The 20,759-nt window shown below is 46.4% G+C and overlaps 1 protein-coding gene across 1 annotated transcript in view; it reads right to left on the bottom strand.

The window, feature by feature from the left end:
• LRRC56 (leucine rich repeat containing 56) overlaps nt 1–20,759 on the bottom strand; it is a 594,120-nt gene that overhangs the window by 38,595 nt on the left and 534,766 nt on the right. The window contains exon 12 of the mRNA XM_086958939.1: nt 12,898–13,019. Coding sequence (XP_086815065.1) covers nt 12,898–13,019 — 122 coding nt within the window. The remainder of the gene's footprint in view (nt 1–12,897; nt 13,020–20,759) is intronic.

The following is a 20,759-nucleotide window of genomic DNA, read 5'->3' as shown; positions in this document are numbered from 1 at the left end:
GATTGCCTTTTTTATGACAGAGAGAAGCAGCTCTTGTCTTCTGAGATAGGGTGTGACTGTGGAGATATATTTGGAACACATTAGTAATCTGTACTTAACAGAAATACCTTTTGGAGTCTTTCTGTGCATTAGGAGCTTTGTCTACATGACTGCGGGACGAATTAGAATCCACCATAAGATCATAGCAAATCGAGGACTGGTTTAGAGGAGGGCTCTATAATACGTGATTCTGCTGATAAAAAGCCTCTTGGGCAGTTGAACTGCTTTATTTTAAGTTCCTTAATGATTGATGTCCAGCAGACAGAGCCTCTTCTGCCTATGCTATCTGGTCTACAAGGGAGCCGTCATATCTCGGATGGCTTTGAAGCCCAATTTTCACCCAATGCCAAATCTATTGGATTTACTTTGGAAAGCAACTATGACCTAAAGGATCACACTGTCAGGATAACAAAGACATGGTACCAGCTCTCTCTAAAGTGACACCCTCCCAGAAAGTGACTTCAGAACTGTTGTTGAAGCTTTACTCTCGTGCACCTGTTTGGTGAGAACTCCCCGCTCCATGGTCTACCAGACTCCACATGGCCCCCAAGGACATCATACTGGTAGGAGCACGTCTCATCCAGGTTCTAAGGCAATAATGATTGCATTACCCCCATTGGAGGAACCCCACTGGCTTCCCTTTCCAGACCATGCTATCTTCAAAACCAGCTGCATCATATAAACATCCACAACAACAGCAACCCAAGATATCTTGCTGACAATCTCACGATCTCCTTTGGCCCTCAGCACCCTGACAGCAAGGAAATCATCAGACTAGAGTCAAATGTAAAAAAGACAACACAAGGGGGCCGATTCTGATTCGGGAAAAACCGCTCCGAATAGCCGTTCGGAGAGTTTTTCCCGTACGAATCGTACCCTGCAATGTCCCCGTACGTACGACGAAGTACGATTCGTACCAGGAGCCGTACTCCATACGAGTCGTACAGAGACTGTAAAACTGTAATCTCTGTACGATTCTCCCTCGGAACCCGCTGTACGCGACATCTGTACGGTTCGCAGCTGGTTTTTACGACTCAGCAAGTACGAGTACAAGTCAGGTACGCACCGTACGACCCTTTTTCTACGGGAGCTGAAAACAGCCGTAAAAGCAGAGTTCGCACCGAAACAGGTACGGAACGGCCCCCCCGGGTACGGTGTGTACCCCCCATGATCCCAGGGGTACGCACTGTACCCCTGCGATCATGGGGTGTACGAGCCGTACCCCATGTACGATCGGTGTACGAGCCGTACCCCATGTACAATGGGTGTACCCATCGTACATGGGGTACGGCTCGTACACCGGTCGTACATGGGGTACGACTCGTACACCGATCGTACATGGGGTACAGCTCATACACCCCATGACCGCAGGAGTACGGTGCGTACCCCTGCGATCATAGGGTGTACGAACCGTACGGTGTATATGTGTTTGTGTGCTTTTCCGTACGACTCGCCCTTACCTGACGTGGACCGTACGAATCGCATCCTCATACCCCGGTCCGGATCGTACTCGTTGGGTCGTACGGCATGTGTACGAGTCGTACGGCATGTGTACGAGTCGTACGGTTCACGGTTTCAGCCTTGCAATACGTACGGATCGCGACGATTCAGACGGATTCATGGAATACGGATCGTACAACGCGACTCAGACGGACGAGTACGATTCGTACGGAGAGGGCTCCGGATACAAATCGTACGGACGTTTTTTTTCCCGAATCGGAATCCACCCCAAAGCCTTTTTCATCTATACACCCAAGACTGTGAAAAACATCCCCATTTCCAATAAGGCCGCCTCAACCCTACTTCAATTTAGAAAAGAGTTGACGATGTTCTGTCCTTAAAGAATACTACAAAACGAAGCAGTAACTGGAAACATCAGTTCTAAGAATAATGCTATCTCCCAAACAGTTATTGACTGTATTTTTCCTTTTGCCCTGTACATAGCTCTGCTGCCTTCTAGCTCGGTTCAAACTGTACAACACCACATCTGTAAATAGTCTAGGGATAAAACAGTGGACAGAAGATGCTCAGTCTAGGGTGACTGACCCACTAAGTTTGACATGAAATACTCCCATCCATGTGTGGCAGACTTCCATCAAAAGGTATTGTCCGTACCAACAGTTGGTTGAAGAAACTAAAAAATCCTCTGCTGCTTTGTCAGTATCCTGTCACCTTTTTTACCATACAAGTTGCTGCTTCAAATGGGAAAGAAAGCCACATGGGTGCAAAATCTCTGCCCGGGCAGTGTAGAAAATGTGACAGATGTACATCTTCTTCCACCATTATGAAGGAAATTCTGTCATAATGGCAGATATAAACTTGGCCATCAAAATTCTAAATTAGCTAAATAATCTAGAGAAAAGTATGCCAAAAGGACATTATCTACATGTATTTGAGAAGCCTAATTGAATTATGAATTGCTGAAAAAAACAAGAACTGTACAGGAGATGGTGTTGAGAGATTGTGCAATCCATTTCCCTAAACGAAGAAAAAAGGAAAACCCAATGATTGACAATTGCTATATGGTCAAGCAGTTGCGTGATCCAAAGAGTTACATGACATTCCCAGTTTCTGATTTTCATTGCAGCACGGGGACACTTGTGTTTTTGCCATTTCTGTAGTAAGACCACACTGGAATATTGCACAACTAGGGTGTAGTCCTACACCTAGATGATCCATTCCATCCTACCAGGGTCAAATTTTACTTTTTCTCAACAGCAGGCACCGTGATACCTGATGCCACTCACATATCAATCCTGCCAAAAAAAACTCTTCTCCATTGACAACACTACCCAACATGACTACCTGGCACCACTCGAGAAAAAAAACAAGTGAGTTTACATGTTTTTACTTTTGTTACAGTTACTCAACTCTTGTTGAGCCGTTCATTCTGACTGGCAATGAGTCCATCATATAAGGATCAAGTCTTTTTTTATTGGGAGACAGTCTCACTCTTTGAGAACTGGAGAAAGTTGGTCATGTACGGTTCGCTGTTTTCTACATTAGAGATCTTATGGAATACTAAGGCACAGTGGTGAGGGACACAGGGGGAGGAAAATACTAAGGATCTGACATGGCCAACCTACCATATCTCAAATTTCTAGTGGTGTCAGTGTTTTTCCCTCTACCGTCTACATGGCAGGAGCTGCTTCAGTGAAAATAAAGAGCAGTATGGTGGGTTAAACATTCTGTTGCAGTGTGGCAGATCTCTTGGCACTTTTTTGTCTTCAGCAAACAAAGGCCCGAATTGGGGATCTACCTTCATTACAAAAAAATTACTGCACCTGACATGCTAGAAGTGTTTTACCAGTGTACTTTTCCTGCCCAGGAATAGAGCGGTGTACATGGCAGATCCAAACAGAAAACAAGCAGAGAATATGGCGGCATCAGTGAGGGATGCAAAGACTTGCAGGCTGGGGTGCAGATCAGTGAATATCTTGCCAGGACACTGTCGGACCATAATCCAGTGTATCTTCGGATGTGCTGGTCGCGGATCTGGACACATATACCTACATGGCGGCTCCGCCCATAGGCATTGGAGGACCCAGTATTTCGGGAGGTGGTGAGCACGTCCATTACCCAATATTTTGAAGATTACGGGGGAACTGCCTCCATGCCTGTAGGAGAGTAGGGTCTGCTTTCCTATGGTCACCCCATGTTTTTCTTTTTGCTTCACTGTTTTTTTACTTAATGTGGCTCTGGGCCTGCTAATCAGACCCACAGCCTGCTGTTCTAGCTCTAAATTCACAACCATGTACTGTAGGTACATTACCAATTGGGTATTGGGTCTTGGGTCACCTTATCAGCCCCTGTACAGTGTACTATAGGTACCCAGGGCATAGGTGCATCCAAGGCCTACCAGGGGCTGCAGCATATCTTTTGCCACCCCTGGCTGGCCATCCAAAATGGCACAACTGGCTGATCACTCAGCTGGGGCAAGGTGGTGTAATCACCCCTTGTTTAGATATAGTATACCTAAACCTATATCTGGACACATATACACCTATAAGTCACTCCTATGGCAGGCCTTCACAATCCTGGAGGCAGCGTGCTTGGTTTTATGTGAGATGGTGCTCTAGCATGAGCTGAGCCTATCTGCAGCTTTCAGTACCATGTCCTTATAGCTGTTCTAGGATATTGCCAAACCATAAACTCTTAAGTGCATTATAATCCTTGTGGTTACTTGCCAACTCTGGTTTGGCTTAATCAAAACAAGTCGTGTAAGGTGTCATACGCTTTGGAATACTACCCCCTCACCAGTCCTGGCAACAGGGGTAGCATTCCACCCTTCTAGAGGGAGAAGACATGTTACTTTCCTTAAACGCGGTTAAATCTAACCAGAGCCTCAGCATCACAAAATGGATGCTGCTGCCACAGACACGAGTCTGGCCTCCTGCTGCTGACCGAAACTCTGGCAGGGGAGGCCTGGACAATAGGTTTCCTGTCACAGGGAGGTGTTACACCACCCCAGACAGGAGATAGTGGATTGGTGCAGGGAGGGCTGAATGAAACTAGACACTGCCTGGGGCACACAAGGTGTCCCATGCAAAGTCCAGTTCAAACCTGTGCTAGGGCACTCCAGCCCCAGCTCTGGCGCAAAACTGGACAAAGGGAAAGGGGTGTAACCACCCCCTTCTTGGGTCCCACCCATAGAAGGGACCTAGCAGGTGATCCAGCCCCTTGATTTGGAATAAAGGTAGGAGCTGTGCCATAGCACAGATAACCCTTTTATCATCCCTTTTAGGGTCTTGTTAAATCTTTCAACAAGCCCATTGCACTGCGGATGGTAGGGCGTAGTAAACTTATAGTTAACACCACACTCTTTCCACATTGCTTTTAGATATCCAGACATGAAGTTGGTACCTCTGTCTGAAAGTACCTCCTTTGGAAAGCCCACTCTGGAGAAGACTCCAAGTAAAGCCCTTGCCACAACAGGAGTTGTTGTGGTCCTCAGGGGAATTGCCTCTGGATACCTGGTGGCATGATCCACTAACACCAGAATAAATCTGTACCCAGATGCTGTTGGGGGGGTCCATTGGTCCAACAATGTCTATCCCCACTCTCTCATAGGGTACCTCCACCACAGGTAGTGGTATGAGGGGGGCCTTTGTGGTGCCACCTGATTTGCCACTGGCTTGGCAAGTAGCACAGGAGCGACAAAACTCCTTTGTCTCTTCTGACATGTGAGGCCAGTGAAAGTGAGGGACAAGCCTGTCCCAAGTCTTGTTCTGGCCTAAGTGTCCTGCTAGAGGAATATCATGGGCCAAGGTTAGAAGGAAGCCCCTAAATTGCAGAGGTATGACCAACCTCCTGGAAGCACCAGGCTTGGGGTCTCTAGCCTCTGAATAAAGGAGCCCATCATCCCTTTTTAAAAAAAAAATTTTTTTATTAGTTTTATTTCAGCAAACAGTCATATAATAAACATATGTCACAGCGTTATCATCATGTAAACAATACTCTGCTAGTCATTCATAATTCATTTGCAAAAAAATAAGAAATGTTAACAATTTAGAGACATTGCAAAATTAAATCCAGCTAATGATAGGGGCCCACATTTTTTGTCCAAATTCCTTTCTTTTGGTACCTTTATGCTTTTAGATGGTCATTTGAAATTGGAAGATAGATAAAAGTTTCTTCAATACATCTCTGACATTGAATTGTTTTTGAATAATAGTTTGGGGATCAGCGCAACATTGTCAGCTGAAATGGTTATTATGGGTTTAGAAATGGATCAGACAGAAACAAGGCCGGCAACTGAAGAAGCTTTTTTATTTATTTGCATGTCTGCGTATCGTTTTTGCATTACTTCAAGCTGGCTAGATATCGAACCTCCAGCGCTTCACAATTGGCAAGCCAAACTTTTAAGGAGCCCTTCATCCCAATACACTTTATGGGTACCTTGAGCATTCCCAGCAGCCTCAGCAGCAGCCTGCTGTCTGAGGGCTTCAAGAGAAGGGCAAGTTAACTGAGCCTGCCACAGATCTGCCCTTAAGGGTCCCCCTGTCCCCGGAAACGCAACCTGATCAGGTTCAAGCTCTTCCAGGACAGTCTCCTCTTGGATCACAGAATCAGCCTCCTGTTAGGGCTGATCCTCAACCTGGGGCAAGTGGGAAGGCACTGTAATAACCATCTTGCTCTTTCTCATGGGTTGTGCTTGGTCTATAGGTTCAAGATCCAGCACAGGTCCAGGTAAGCACGTTTTGGCCTGTGACCTGGTCACAGCAAGGACATGTGCTGAAATACCTAGCATTTCTGCATGAGTCCTGTACTCCACATCTGACCATATGGAGTCCTCTAGATCATTGCCCCAAAGACAGTCAACTGGGAGGTCTGCACTTACCACAACTCCATTGAGGCCAGTTACACCTCCCCTGGAGAAGTTAACAATTGCCACACTATGGGGAGTAGTGACATTGCTAGCATTGGTCACCAGGTAATTATCACCCAGTACAAGTTGTCCAGGGTCCACAAAGTTAGGTGTCACCATAGTGACACTGGCACATGTGTCCCTGTAGGCCTGAGCCACTTTACCATTAATCAAAGGCGTCTGCCTGTACTTGCCCAGAGTACAGGGACTCATAGTAGTGTACATATCCATGTCCCCATCACAGATCAAGACTGCCTGAGTAGGAATCCTGAGTAGGCCAGACTCCACCTCAGTACCCATGGTGAACCCCACTAACCCTTTAGGCTGGGGACTGCCACTGTTGACTGTACTAAGGGGTGCAGTTGCCTTAGGGGCTGCAGTGGCAGGGGCTCCACCTTTCTTAGTGCACTCACTAAACCAGTGAGAAACTGACTTACAGTAATTACACCAAGGTTTCTTTGGGCCATCATTCTTCTTCTTTTTCTTTCCAGTTTGGGACCCCCCTCATTAGTAGTATTTTGGGGGCCTGAAGAAGACTTCTGGTCGTTTTGTTTCCGATCTCCACCCTTCTGGTCTGCCTTCTTCTGATCACCACCTTGGTTCTGGGGTTTCTGCTTAACCCTAATTCTGACCCATTTGTCTGCCTTCTTTACCAATTCTTGGGGAGAGGTCAGATCTGAGTCAATCAAGCTTTGGTGCAACAACTGGCTCTTAAGGATTTGTTCTCTCATGATCAAATTATACAATCCTGTATAGTCCTTAACTTTACTACCAAGCAACCTACCTTCCAGAGCCTTAGTGGCACAATTAACAAAATCATTCCAGTCCTGAGTCTGAGCTTTTTGGGTATCTCTGAACAACAACCTGTATTGCTCAGTGGTTAGGCCAAACCCCTCAATAAGTGCATTCTTCAGGACAGTGTAGTTTTTAGCATCCTCAGGTCTAACAGTGAGGAGCTTGTCTCTCCCTTTTCTGAAAAGGAGAGCCACAAGATTGCTGCCCACTGATCTTGAGGAACTTGCTGTACCATGCAGGCTCTCTCAAGAGCAGTTATCCATTTGTGGATGTCATCCCCATCTCAGTACGGGGGCACAGTCTTACTCAGGTTTCTATGATCATAGGACCTGTCTTTATCCTTAGGGATACTGCTGCCACCAGTGAAATATAATCCACTTAATCTTTGCTCCCTTGCTAAAGCAAGTTTAGCTTGGGCTAGGGCTATCTCTTCTTTCTCAATCTGAAGTTGGACAGCTCTCATCCTAGCCTCATGTTCTTTTCTCCAGGGGAAGTCATTCCCCTTTGAGATCCCTTGAGGCATTAGACTGGTTAGACTCCCTGGAAGGAGGTCTATCCCTTCTATTGCCAGGTAGAAGTCTACTATTAGGTCCATCCCCATGTAGGCTTACATTGGCCCTGCTAAGTCTTCTGACCTGAACTTGGCCTTCCCCCTGATCATCTGACTCATCCCCATCTCCCTCCTCATCTGCTGGAGTGATGGTGCCATCTTCTTTGGGGTCCCCTTCTCCTGTATTAACTGGGAGGACTTCCTCAGCCTTCCCAATATCAGCTCTCTCTAGAATAGCTATTAGGATAGGGATGGTGGGGTTATGACCCCTTTTAGCCCTCTTGAGGAGCACAAGGCACTCAATTCTCGAAAGCTGAGTTTTTCATAGCTGGATGGTGCCTTGGGAGGGTCACTCAACAGCACCTGATCGCAACCCGACATTGCCTGGTTCCTTCCTGGTTCCATCCTGGTCACTGGCTAGTGATCTAGACTCTGTCCCCTCTGCTTTCAGGTACTCTACATCTTTGATCCACCCTTGGATCCAACTGGACTCTTCTCTCCTGGTCGCCTGCAGCATCTTTTCCTCCAGGCTCCCTAGAACTCCACGAAGAATTCCGACGCACTTTGGCATCTATGCACCCGCTTCCTGTGGGTGAGGTAACAAGGGTACTCCGGTGCCCCTGTAGTGATTTACAACCCTAGTGTCCTAGTTTCAAGTGGCTAAGTTCTAGTCCAGCCGGAAGGTTCCTAAACCTATCACTTTCTGATTTTTACGCACCATTGACTTGTGTGGTAAACGCGGTTGCCTATAGACACTGCACCCGCATCCTGTGGGCCTCCTATGTCCTAACCTTCGTTGGCCCAGCGATTCCCAAGGCCCTAGGCCTTACCATTCTTCGTGACGTGGTACTTATACCACTTTTCTAATACATGGTTTGAGTGGCCACCCGGCCTATCCATAATTGTGCAGCTTATTGTATGTTATATTGAGTTCTTTGTTTAACGCTTGTGCTTCTGTGCTCATAAAGAATATAGGGGATTATTCTAGAAATAAATACATATATTTAATAATATATAACTTGTGTGGTGTCCTTTCATTTGGTATTAAAAGGATTCCATATGGGACAACAGCTGGCTTCACATGCCCTCTTGAGTTTAGCCTAAGACTACTTTTGTCCATGCTACCACTAGGATAGCTGGTCTATAAGGTTGACTTACAACCAATCACCATAAGGGTCGTTTGGACTGGTGCAAGGTGCTCACTAGAATTAGTGATCATCATATACCAGGCCAACTTTTCACAATGCCACTAGTGGAATGGGACGCCTTTACGGTGGTGCTTCAGTGGCGCTGTATGTCTGAAATGGTGGGAGTGCGCAGTAGACTGTTAGCAGCAGTAGAAGGGGGCTGACACTCATCTGTGGGAGATTGAGAAACTGCGCCCTGAAAATCCAGACAGACAGTGAGACTTAGAAGAGGCGAGGGAGGTGCTAGTGGGGCAGGTTGCGCGCCTAAGATGCTTTGACCACAAGGCGTATCTTGCATGCACTCATGACGAGGTGGACAAGTAGGGAGCCTTGCTGGCCTGGTTGGCCAATCCAGCGCGCAGGGGGTCATCGATCTTGGAGATTCGAGACCCGCAGGGGGTGCCTGCTTTACTCAAGAGGAATAAACAGGCTGTTTTACGCCTTCTATAAGGAATTATACAGGAGCAAGACAACTAGGACTGGGGAGGGCTTTACACGCGAGCTCCAGGTCCCGCAACTAGAGGAAGGGCAAGCTGAGGCGCTCGGCGGGGATATTGAACTTAGAGAGGTGCGGGTGGCTATTAAACACATGGCGCGGAATAAAACGCCGGGAACGGACGGGCTCCCGATCGAGTTTAATGCTACTTACCCTAAGCAGTTGGCGCCGCGGTTGGTGACTTTATATAATAGGGCGCGGAAACTGGGTTATCTCCCTGTGTCCACTAGGGAGGCGGTTATTATCCCGTTACTAAAACCTGGTAAACCGGCGTGGGATTGAACGGCATACCGTCCGCTATCCATGCTCAATACAGACTATAAGATTTTAAACCGAATTTTAGCTATTCATCTGCTGCCCTATATGTTAACCATAATCCATTGCGACCAATATCTGGCTTTATTCCCACTCGGAATACGGCCTTCAATGTTCGGAGATTGTTGAGTATACTCAAAGTGGACTCTTACCCCAAGGCTAGCGCCGCGATATTCGCAGTTGACATGGAGAAGGCCTTCGATAGTTTGGAGTGGCCCTATCTCTTTCATGTCATGGCCCGATTCGGGTTGGGGGCAGATTTTATAGCATGGACAACGTTACTTTATAAATCCTCTACAGCACAGGTTTGGACGGGAGAGGTGATATCGGACGCTTGCACTGTGACCAGGGGCACGAGGCAGGGATGCCCGCTTTCCACTCTTTTGTTCGTGTTGGCCATGGAGCCATTGGCGGCGAAAGCTAGGATTGGGAGATATTATGAAGGATTGCGGGTACGAGGACAAATGCATCATATAGCCTTGTATGGGAACGATCTGCTTATGTTCCTGGGGGACAAGGGGAGTGAATTGTTGGGAGCAAAGGCGGTACTGCACGAACTAGGGGAGATGTCTGGCCTCAGGATTAATTGGGCTAAATCCTGCTTATTCCCCACTGATGGAAATAGATGCGAGTCGCAAAACACAGAGGTATTCTGTTGGGAAAGTAGATGCCTCCCCTATCTGGGGGTCCACATATATCATTCTAGTTCAGATATACTAGAGGGCAACATCATTAGAGCAGTGAGGGGCTTGGCGGGCAGTTTTGTTTTTGGGGGAATGTTGCCACTATCAGTGGCCGGGAGGGTGGCTTTACTTAAAATGGTGGCAATTCCCCGACTGTTGTATTTCTTTGGAACCCTGCCGGTCTGGATATTTAAGCAAGATATAGATATTTAAGCAACTTGCGTCCATGATCAAGGGGTTCTTATGGGAGACGGAGGGTCTCCCTGAAAGTACTGATGTGTCCACGGTCGGTGGGGGGCTGGGCAGTGCCGGACTTTGAAACCTATTATTTAGCTGCACAGCTGCAGTGGTTGACACAGCAAGTGGCGATGATGCTGCGAGGCGTGGGTGAGGAGAGAGGGGGAGTTCCGGAGAAACAGCAGCTATTTCGAATAGTGCTGTTTCTCCTGTTCACGTGGGTGCCCTGCCTACGTATCTTAAGACAGCGAGACAATGCTGGAGACGAGGTCTCAAGAGGGCAGATTTTAAAGTGCTGTAGGCCCCTGATATACCACTCACTATGTGCTAGGTGCTCCCCATGGGGGTTCTTGGCAGGACATACAGGATTGGGCTGAGAGGGGGCTGGCTACTCTTGGGGATCTATATGAGGACGGGACCATGTTACCCTTTTGTACGTTGCAGGAGCAGTTTGAATTGAGAGGAGGGGACTTTCTACTTCATGCAGCGCTCACTGCGGCTATTCGTGCACATCGGAGAGAGGGCCAAGTGGAACCTAAGGTTTCTTTAGGGTAACAATACATAGTGACTGCAGCAGGGAGGTTTAAGGCAGTCACGTGCCTATACAAGGGCATGACCCTTGAGAAGCTACCCCCTTTGGACATACTTAAGTTCAAATGGGAGGCTGATGTAGGGAGAGAGATTCTGGAAAGGGCTTAGGCTGAGATAGTGGAGCGTGCGTGGAAGAGTACCAGAAATGCCCCGCTTTCAATTGCTCCATTTCTATGTTTTACATTGTGCTTACCTCACACCGGCAAAAATTAAAACATATTTTAACACGGACTTAGATGAATGCCCGAGATGCCGGGTGAAGGAGCAGACTTCCCTCACATGCTTTGGAAGTGCCCGCTTCTGGTTACTTACTGGAATGACGTACTTGCTGTATTGAGGGTAGTGATGGATAGGGAACTGGATATGGCATTGCGGACTTGTATACTGCATTGGTTTCCCCACACAGCTAAAACTAAAATCACTATTATAGATATCAGACTGGTGGTTGCCAAGAGAAAAATCACGAAGCACTGGAAGACGAGTGGGCCACTGAGCTTAGATTGCTGGAAGAGAGAGTTTATCAAATGGGATGGTTCAGCGACAATTGGCAAAGAGGACAGGAAGTGATAGAGCACTCGAGGCAGCTAGAGCGTGGGAGCACTTGGTGGGACTATTAAAAGAACCAGACGCTGAAAGTGATGATGACACTGACCCGGGAGAGCTGGTAACAGGTAGGCCCTCTGTGGTGCATAGAAGTAGCCAGGCACCCCCCATTAGCGATATGTATGATACGTGGACCCAAAGCGGCAGCCTACATAAAGCTCTATAGTTTACCTTTTGGAGATCACCGATTATGCATTCTCAGGGGTTATTACAGAGAGCAGAGAACTGGGGGGATCTGACATGCCTGAAGGGAGGGGGAGGGGAATTTAGGGTATGGATATTTTTAGTAGGAATAGTTAAGTTTGTTATTTTGGACCCCATCGAGCACTGAACATTGCTCCCTTTGTTACAAGACCTTTATTTTCCAAGAACATTGCAGAAATGTGCCTTAAGGTTGAGCTGGGATCCTCTGTTAGTTCGAATGTATATTGCGATGAGGAGAAGGGGACCAGATTTGAGATTTGAGAGATGTCAATGTCTTGTTTCATAAAACCTAATAAAATTTGTTTAAAAAATAAAATAAAATCAGTGAGGGATGCAAGATATGGACAGCCTAAACAGCACGGAATTCTGGCAGTTGTCCCATTATCACCACTCCTAAATGTGAGGGCATGCGTTCAGTCCAGATCTGTAAGTTCATCAGTAATTAATTTAGCAACCTGAGCTAGGGCTAGCCCTTACTGGAAGTCAGGCCTATTCTATCAAACCAGTTGTACATGACCCTGAGGGGCTTGGGTAAATATGTGATAAGAGTCATACATCAAATTCATGCTCACAAAGTGGAACATTGATGGATCATGCACCTCCGAATCGATGGCTGATATGTGAGCAAACTGAATGCTTACATATCTGCCACAAGATGATTTCTTAGACAATTAAAGATTTAGATTTTTCCATATTCATTGTCAATGTTCATTTGTCATATGCTCGAAAACTCGATCAATCATATATCAGTAAATTAACGAATAACATGCAGTCAAGGCAACCTCTTCACTAAACCACCACTGCTCCTGTACAATAAATAAAAACCTTACTGAGCATGGATCTCCCTCCAGGTTTTAAGCTCCGCAAAGATGTCTTCCTGATTGATGTTTGCCACATCACACATAGGCTCAGGGCTGGGTCCCAGATGCTTCAGTGTGCTCACTGAGGAAGACTAAGAAAATAAAGGAAGTCAGTGAATATTTCCCAAGATGATTTCAAATTAACCAGAGAGGCCATAAAGAACATCACACTGTTGTCCATTCCTACAAGACTTTGCATGACAACCGGTGTCCCAAACCGGCGCTGCATAACCACTCATTCCCTGGACCAAATCAGAACAAAGGACTCTCTCCACGATGAAGGATGAAGACACCTATACACCAGTCTGAAAAACCATAGCCAAGGGAGACCTACAATGGGTGGGATATAGCAAGTCCTGTAGCTCTGAAACAAAGTAACAATGTGAGAGGGCTGACATGCACTGGGCACTTTAATACAGTTGTGCAACAGTTTTAAGGCACAAAATAGAAAGTTTGGAAATACTACTACGCTTTAGTGTTTCAGAAAGTGCACAAATCTAGAACATTTACTGGCATTTTAACAAACAGCATCAGCAGAATGTTTGAAACTGTGCTAATTGGGCCCAACTATCCTCCCATCCTTGCACTGTTTGTAAAGCATCTGTTGATAACCAATGCTTTATTGTCACTCTTATTCCTGTTACACCAGGGAAATGATTTTATGGGAGTTTCCTACCCAGTAACAAAAACACAATAAATCTCTCTCTATGCAGATAAGATCATAGTCTTACTTACCTTCGGTTACCCTCTTTCTCAAACTCTGTCTCACTGCAGATTCCTCACCATGTGAATACTCAACCCCGATTCAAACTCTATCTGAAAACTTAAAAGTGTGCCACTAGAATGTGTCATCTTGCAACTCCATGCCCATGATGCTATGCTCTGGAAGTGATGAGGTGAGCCGCGTATAAGAGCTGCCCATGTTCACTAACATCAGTTGATTTCTTAGGCAGTCTGTGCTTTTGGATGCAGAGTCTATTGGCAGATTGGCATGTGCAGCACACAGATCTCTAAATTTGGGCCTTTTTAGATGGAAAATGGGTCTAGTTTACAGAACGGGGAGGCAGAATGTTTGGTGAGGAATCTACAGTTAGACAGTGTTACCGAAGGTAAGTAACTTCTTCTTCTGATGAACAAGTTACTTACCTTCGGTAAAGATATATCTGTAAAAATAATTAGTCGTGATAGATTCCTTACCTTAGAATTACCTCCAGGCGTCATACTGGATCCAGAAAGTTTTCATCAGCAGTACCCCTACACATTGGAAGGTGGCGTTGTGCCGCTCCACGTCTATCGTTGGCATCGTGGTCGCTGAGATGACGTCGCTGCAGCTACTTAGACGCCGCCCTCGTGCGCTAACTGTAGTTCTCTACACGACTTTCTGTGCAAGAAAACTCAGAGCCATGCAAGATACCGACCACTGGTGCAATTAAAACTAGGGCCCTGAAAGGGATGACCTTAACCCTACAAATCAGTTTGCAGAATGGGGAGGATGGGTGGGGCAGTAAGGAATCTATCATTACTGATGTTTCTTACAGATATATCGTTACCGAAGGTAAGTAACTTGTTCATCTGAAAGAAACACATAGTGATAGATTCCTTACCTTAGAATAGATACCGCAGCAATATAAACCCCGGTGGTGGGTCTGCAAATCAAGATCACACCAGGAAGTCATGGATAACAGAATGGCCAAAGAAGCTGTCTCTCCGGACTTGACTGTCAAGGCAATAATGCAGGGTAAAAGTGTGCAGCGAGGACCACGTGGCTGCCTGACAGATGTCTTGCAGGGGGACACCACATCCCAATGCAGTAGTAGCTGCTGTCGTCCTGGTAGAATGAGCACGCAACCCCACTGGAGGTTCCTTTTTAGTCAGAGAATACAGGCTTTGATACACAAGACGACCCAGCGGGAGATAGTCCTCTTCTGTACAGCCTGACCTTTCTTGGCGCCTACGTGGCCAACAAAGAGCTGGTCATCCACCTGGAACTGTTGTGTGCGATTCAGGTAAAATGAGAGTGCACGTTTTGGGTCCAGACGGTGGAGCCTCTGTTCCTCTCTGGAAGGGTGCGGAGGCGGAAAGAAAGTGGACGAGGTGATAGTTTTCCTGATGTGGAAGGCAGTACCAACATTCAGCAAGAAGGAAGGACGAGTGCGAAGCACAACCTTGTCCGGATGAACAGACAGAAAAGGAGGCTTACAGGAAAGAACCTGGAGCTCATCACGTGCCTAGCGGAGGTGATGGCAACCAGGAAAGCAGTCTTCAAAGTCAATAAACGAAGAGGACAGTTGTGAACCGGTTCAAAAGGAGCGCACATCAGATAAGTAAGAACCAGATTCAAGTCCCATTGCGGCATTACAAACGGAATAGGAGGGAAAAGGTGAGTAATGACTTTGAGAAATCTATTAACAACAGGGGACTCTAAAAGAGAGGACTGATCAGGGAGCCTGAGAAAGGACAAAATCGCAGAAAGGTAGCCCTTAATAGTGTCTAGAGCAGAGCCCTGCTGGGCCAGAAAAAGAAGGAACAAATAATGACTTGTGAAAGAGAGGCAGAAAGGGGATCTACAGCCTCTGCTGTACACCATGCCACAAATCTTCCCACCTGCAGGCAAATACTAATTTAGTGGAGGGACGCCTGGCTGTCAGAATGATATCACAGACTTCAGGAGGCAAGTCAAATGGAATCAGCTGTCGCCGCTCAATCTCCACGCATGTAGGTCGAGGCTGGGCAGGTTCGGATGGAGGACCGTCCCCTGCTGCTGCGACAGAAGATCTCCCCGAAGAGGTAGACCGATCAGGGGATCCACGCTCATACTGAGTAGCTCGGGATACCAAACTCTTTGAGCGCAGTCCATCAAGAAGGGACTGGTGTTCTTCTGAGAAGGTGTGTCTGCAGGATGGGATGTTTGGTATGCTTGCAGTGAGCTCCAGGTGGTTGCTGTGTTGTATGATTGGGAAAACCACTGGTCAGCAGTGATCTCTTCCCAGTGAGGGAGAGATCCCTGTAGTCTATCCTTGACAGGTGTAGTGTGATTGGGGGGAAGTGAAAGGGAGTCACTGCTTGAAGGACATGGCTCCTTTGACCCCGCCACATGGTGTTGTTTCCTTGTAACTTCCTCCTGAATATACCTGTGTTGATATTTGGTGGTACAGTTGTTGCTACCTCAGGTAAGACGCAGGAGAGTCCGGCGAGGTGGTCTTACTGCCCCCCTGTACAGTGACCTGCGAAAGGACCCTGAGTAGTGGTTGTCTGAAAGTCACCCATCGCCCTGGCTATATCTGCGTCTTTCTTGAGCTTTCCAAGCATCTAATCTACCTGCGACCCAATTAGGTGTTCATCAATAAAAGGCAGTTAAAGCAGCTGCTGTTGTACTGCTGGCTTAAAACCAGAGACAGAGAGCCAGGAATGACACTAGACTATGATAATGGTATTACCACCCCTGGTCGCATTTTCGGCTGCGTCGAGAGTGCAGCGGATGGTGACTTTTGAGATGGTCTAGTCCCCTGTAACCAGCTCTTGTCAACATTGTCTATACTGTGCAGGGAGGTGTTGAAGAAGTTCCTCTGTCTCATCCCAATACATCCTGACGTATTGGAGAGCAGGACAACAGAGTTGTACTGCTTCTTGCTTGCTGCATCAATATTTTTACTCTACTTGTCAGAAGATGGACAATACTCTGTACCCAGTGGGTTAGCACCTTTCTGCACTGTGTCGATCATGAGAGAGAACGGGAGAACATGGCATGGATGTAGGGGAGAGTTAGAGCATAGGGTTGTACTTTTTGTTGAACCTAGGTGTGATGACCTGAGCCTTGTCTCCAATTTTGAATGCAGGGGTCTTAAGCAGCCCTTTCAGCACTGAGAGGAACTTGAGGGTACGTTGTGTCTTTGAAAGAGTTGTAACCAGGACGTTGTTGTCTTCCTGCACAACGTGCATATCTACTGTACTGTTTTGGTACAAGTTAGTGTCTGGGGGGGGGGGGGAGCTAGTGTCTCAGGTGGTTTATGGAGACACATATCAGGGGTCTGTGTTAAGGATCATAGGGACCTCATAAGCTCAGCTGGATACATTGGGCAGCCCTCCCCATAGGAAGTGTGGTGACCCCTCCTGTGAAGCTGGAGGTGGCACATGTGGTGGCAGTGAGGAAAGTGGTGGGGGAGCAGGGGAAACAGCAGGAAATGTCGGATGTGAGGAGTAGGAGGTAAAGCAGAGAAGAGGCTATGGCCTCTGTCATTAGGTCTCCTATGCTTTGGAGGAGGTGTGGATTCCAAGGTAATTTGGACTCACAGTCGAAGAATTCAGATGAACCTCTGGACCCTGGTGCTTCTCTCCTTCTGATTCAGAGGGTGAGCTCTCCTCTGAACTGGAATGCAGCAACTCGGTCTTGGAAAAGATGGCTTCATCCTCCAACTCGACATCTTGTTCCCTGAAGATGTTGGTGTTGCATCTGTCTCATTGCTGCATTCTGCGATTGGTTCTCCTTCAATCGCGTCGGTTTTCAAGGGTCTTCTTCTACGGAAAAGTGAGGCATTCCTGGCAGGTGTTCTTGTCATGCTTGGGGGAAAAGCAGAGATTGAAGACTTGAAGGTGGTCAGTCCAGGGGAACTTTACATGGCATTGGGGGCAGTATTGGAAGCGCGACCTTTCCATCATTGACCTGGAATTCTTGACAATGGGATACCCGAGGTTAGAGGTGAGAGGTGATAGGCCACAAGAGTGGGCTAAGACTCGTAAGGAAGCGTGAGTGTGGTTGTTGAAGTACATTGAATAATGATGAAGCAGGATCTGTGAGAATTGTTCTGCGACAACAGGAGTCGAAGAAAGGAATCTGCCCGGCGGTAGGCGGTAGGCACTATTATGCTTTGAACATGGAGCCCGATTGGTAGATGAATGTCTGAACCCGATGGAGAAAAAAAGTAACTTACAATGGAGGCGGGGTCCCTGCGCATTATCAACTAAGTGAGGAGTTACTATACATCGTATCTCGAAGGACAACTTTGAAAAAAAACAAGTTGCAAACATTTGAGCTCAACACTAGATGGCAGGAGTATGTAGCATGTGTATCTACAGTCACACATGCTACAAACGTCAACAGCATAAGATTCATTCTCAGCTTAGAAGAAGACAAAAACATACAGCTTTCTTGCACCACATTGCAACACAGGTGGAAGGATAAGTGCTTTCTACAAAATATTCTGCGTATACCAGTGGTGCAGTGATGTGGGGGATACCAATAGTTTCATTTGTGGGAAATGTCACCCTGTTTGATTGAGATGAGAGGTTTGAACTACTGTAAGGAACTTAAATGGCCGACCAATTGTGTTGGGAAGTATTTATGCTCCAAATACCGACCACTAAAACTTTCCACATAACTCTCAACCACATTCTCTGAATGGGTTGGTAGGTCCTGCATTCTGGGAGGGGATTTTAATAGTGTCCCTGCATGACTTTAGACAGAACGCGCCCCTCCTGTCATAGTCTGCGGCAGTCTATGAATGTTAAGGGGCTGGACCATTAGCTACTGGCAGATTCTTGGCGCTGTATGCACGGACATGAAATATTACTCCTTTTTCTCTGTTCCACATAACTTGCACACAAGATGAGACAGTACACTTTGATCTTCACTGCTAAGACACAGCGTCACAAATACCACTTTTATTGGTAAAATGGTCCCTGCCATATCGCGATGGAATTGGAAATGGGGAGGACTTTCGATTCTTTTCCAACATGGACACTGCAGCCCTTCTGATGTGAGGATGCAGTTTTTGGGGAAACATCAAGAGAAACTATCAACTACTTTAGGGATAATAACAGGAACCTCCTTCCCCCAAGTTGAATGGAAGGTGTCTAAGGTTGTGCTGAGAGGCACGTGCTTTCAAACAACTGTCAGGGCCAAGAAAGTAATTTTAAATGATCTCCAAAAGACAGAGGACTCCTGTATTGACCTAGAGCAAGCAGACTCCACGAATGGGGGCCATTCAGCACAGATTTTACAAGCAAAAGAATTTCATGCAGCACCATCAGAAAGATTAAGATGTGTTGACTACAATGCATAGACAGCTAAACACATACAGAAGCAGATAAACCAGTAATTTCCTATGGGAAACTATATCAGGGTTAAAGATCCTTGGGAGGGTGACATACATAACTTTTTGGCTGGAGTGACACTGCCAGATTCAACTTGTGCCCAAGCTGTGAAGATGGACTCTCCAATAACTAAACACGATAATAGGAGCACTTAACAACAAGGTAACTGTAACACATAGATTAGATGGGATCCCCACAGAGTTTTACACAGTAAATCTATACTTCCCTAAATGCATTTACCTTTAAATATTTTGTCCATTGATATTCTATCCTTGATATTAGGTGGTATCAATATTCAGTTCCTTACTGATTCCTAAACTGGTTACTCTTTATGAAGAATCACAGAAGTTGGGATATTTGTCAATCCATCATTAATGAAGATCTGGTGGTCTCGATACTTAATACAGGAAGTGACTCCTTAGATATACCTTTATATAAGCGTATCTCTACCCTGACGACAGAGTACAATATACTCAATTGAATCCCCCTGAGACAATTTCTCCCAAATTTGCGCCTCTTGATACATGCCAATCAAAATGGGGTCATAACTGATTGGATTCCTCCCTAAACATGAGGAATTTCCTTGGTATAATAGAATCAGCCCCATAGGAGATAGCCTAATTCTGCTTGCCTCACACTAGACCTGGAAAAGGCCTTTGATTACGTTAACTGGTATTATGCGATTAAAGTCCTAATGAGATTTGGTCTTGGAATGCAAATGGTTCAATAGTTTAAATGACTATAGGCCGACTGCTAGGGTTAAAACCAATAAGTTGATCTTTCCATTTAACCCCTTCTGTGCTGCGCGAATTTTGCTGCGGTGCTGAACGTTCCATTGGGCCTATGGAACCATGACGGAACGGTTCCGTCATAAGCACAGGCCACCTTACGCTCATGACGGAACCGTTCCGTCATGAGCATGGAAGGGGTTAAAACCAACTTTCCAGAGGCACACAGCAAGTTTGCCAACCATACCCACTGATATTCGCATTGGCTGGGGAGCCATTAGCAGCTATGATACAGAAGGAGGATGACCGCTGTAGGCTCCAGATTATAGGAATCCTGCACTCCATCTCCCTATATGCCAACAACATGCTTCTTTATGCGAAAGATAATATAAATGCTAATCTGTAGTTTAGGCACTTTCATTGTTTCAAGAAGTCTAGGGCCTAGGGGTTAACTGGGGAAATCATACATCTTTCCACTCAGCCCTGCTCTAGTGAGTGAGGAGGTCGAGCTGGAGGCAGACAACTACGATGGGAGATGTATACCTTCTGTTTTGTGGGTAGAAACATTTATCATACTGACTCAGTTCTTCTGGACAGTTATCTAGTGGCAGTTATGCTATCCTTAAGAGTAGAAATTGCATTGTGATAATTTCTGGCGCTATCCGTTCTCGGCCGCAGCACAATATCAAAGAGAGTGATATTAACATTTTGTTAATTTGCCGTTGTTGATCCCAACAATGTTTGGAGACCTTGTATGGGACACTTGGAGAAGAAGGATGGCTCTGGAAAAACGTAAGCTGCTTCTTGGAAGGCAGGGAGAGGGGTGTTGGATTTTGAAAATTATTACTTAGCGGCCCAGCTCCAATGGATGTCTAGATAGCTTGCAGGTCATCATCTTGTGTAAACATAGTACTTATCAATACAATTGGAAGGGGATGCTCGCAGATGCTGCTTTTACTGGACTGCCCTCCACCCAGTGGCCTCCCATAACTGGACAGACTAGTGGTTTGCTGC

Source organism: Lissotriton vulgaris, chromosome 2_1, assembly GCF_964263255.1.
Source record: "Lissotriton vulgaris chromosome 2_1, aLisVul1.2, whole genome shotgun sequence".
NCBI classification, from domain to species: Eukaryota; Metazoa; Chordata; class Amphibia; order Caudata; family Salamandridae; genus Lissotriton; species Lissotriton vulgaris.
This window is presented reverse-complemented; position numbering and strand designations above follow the sequence as displayed.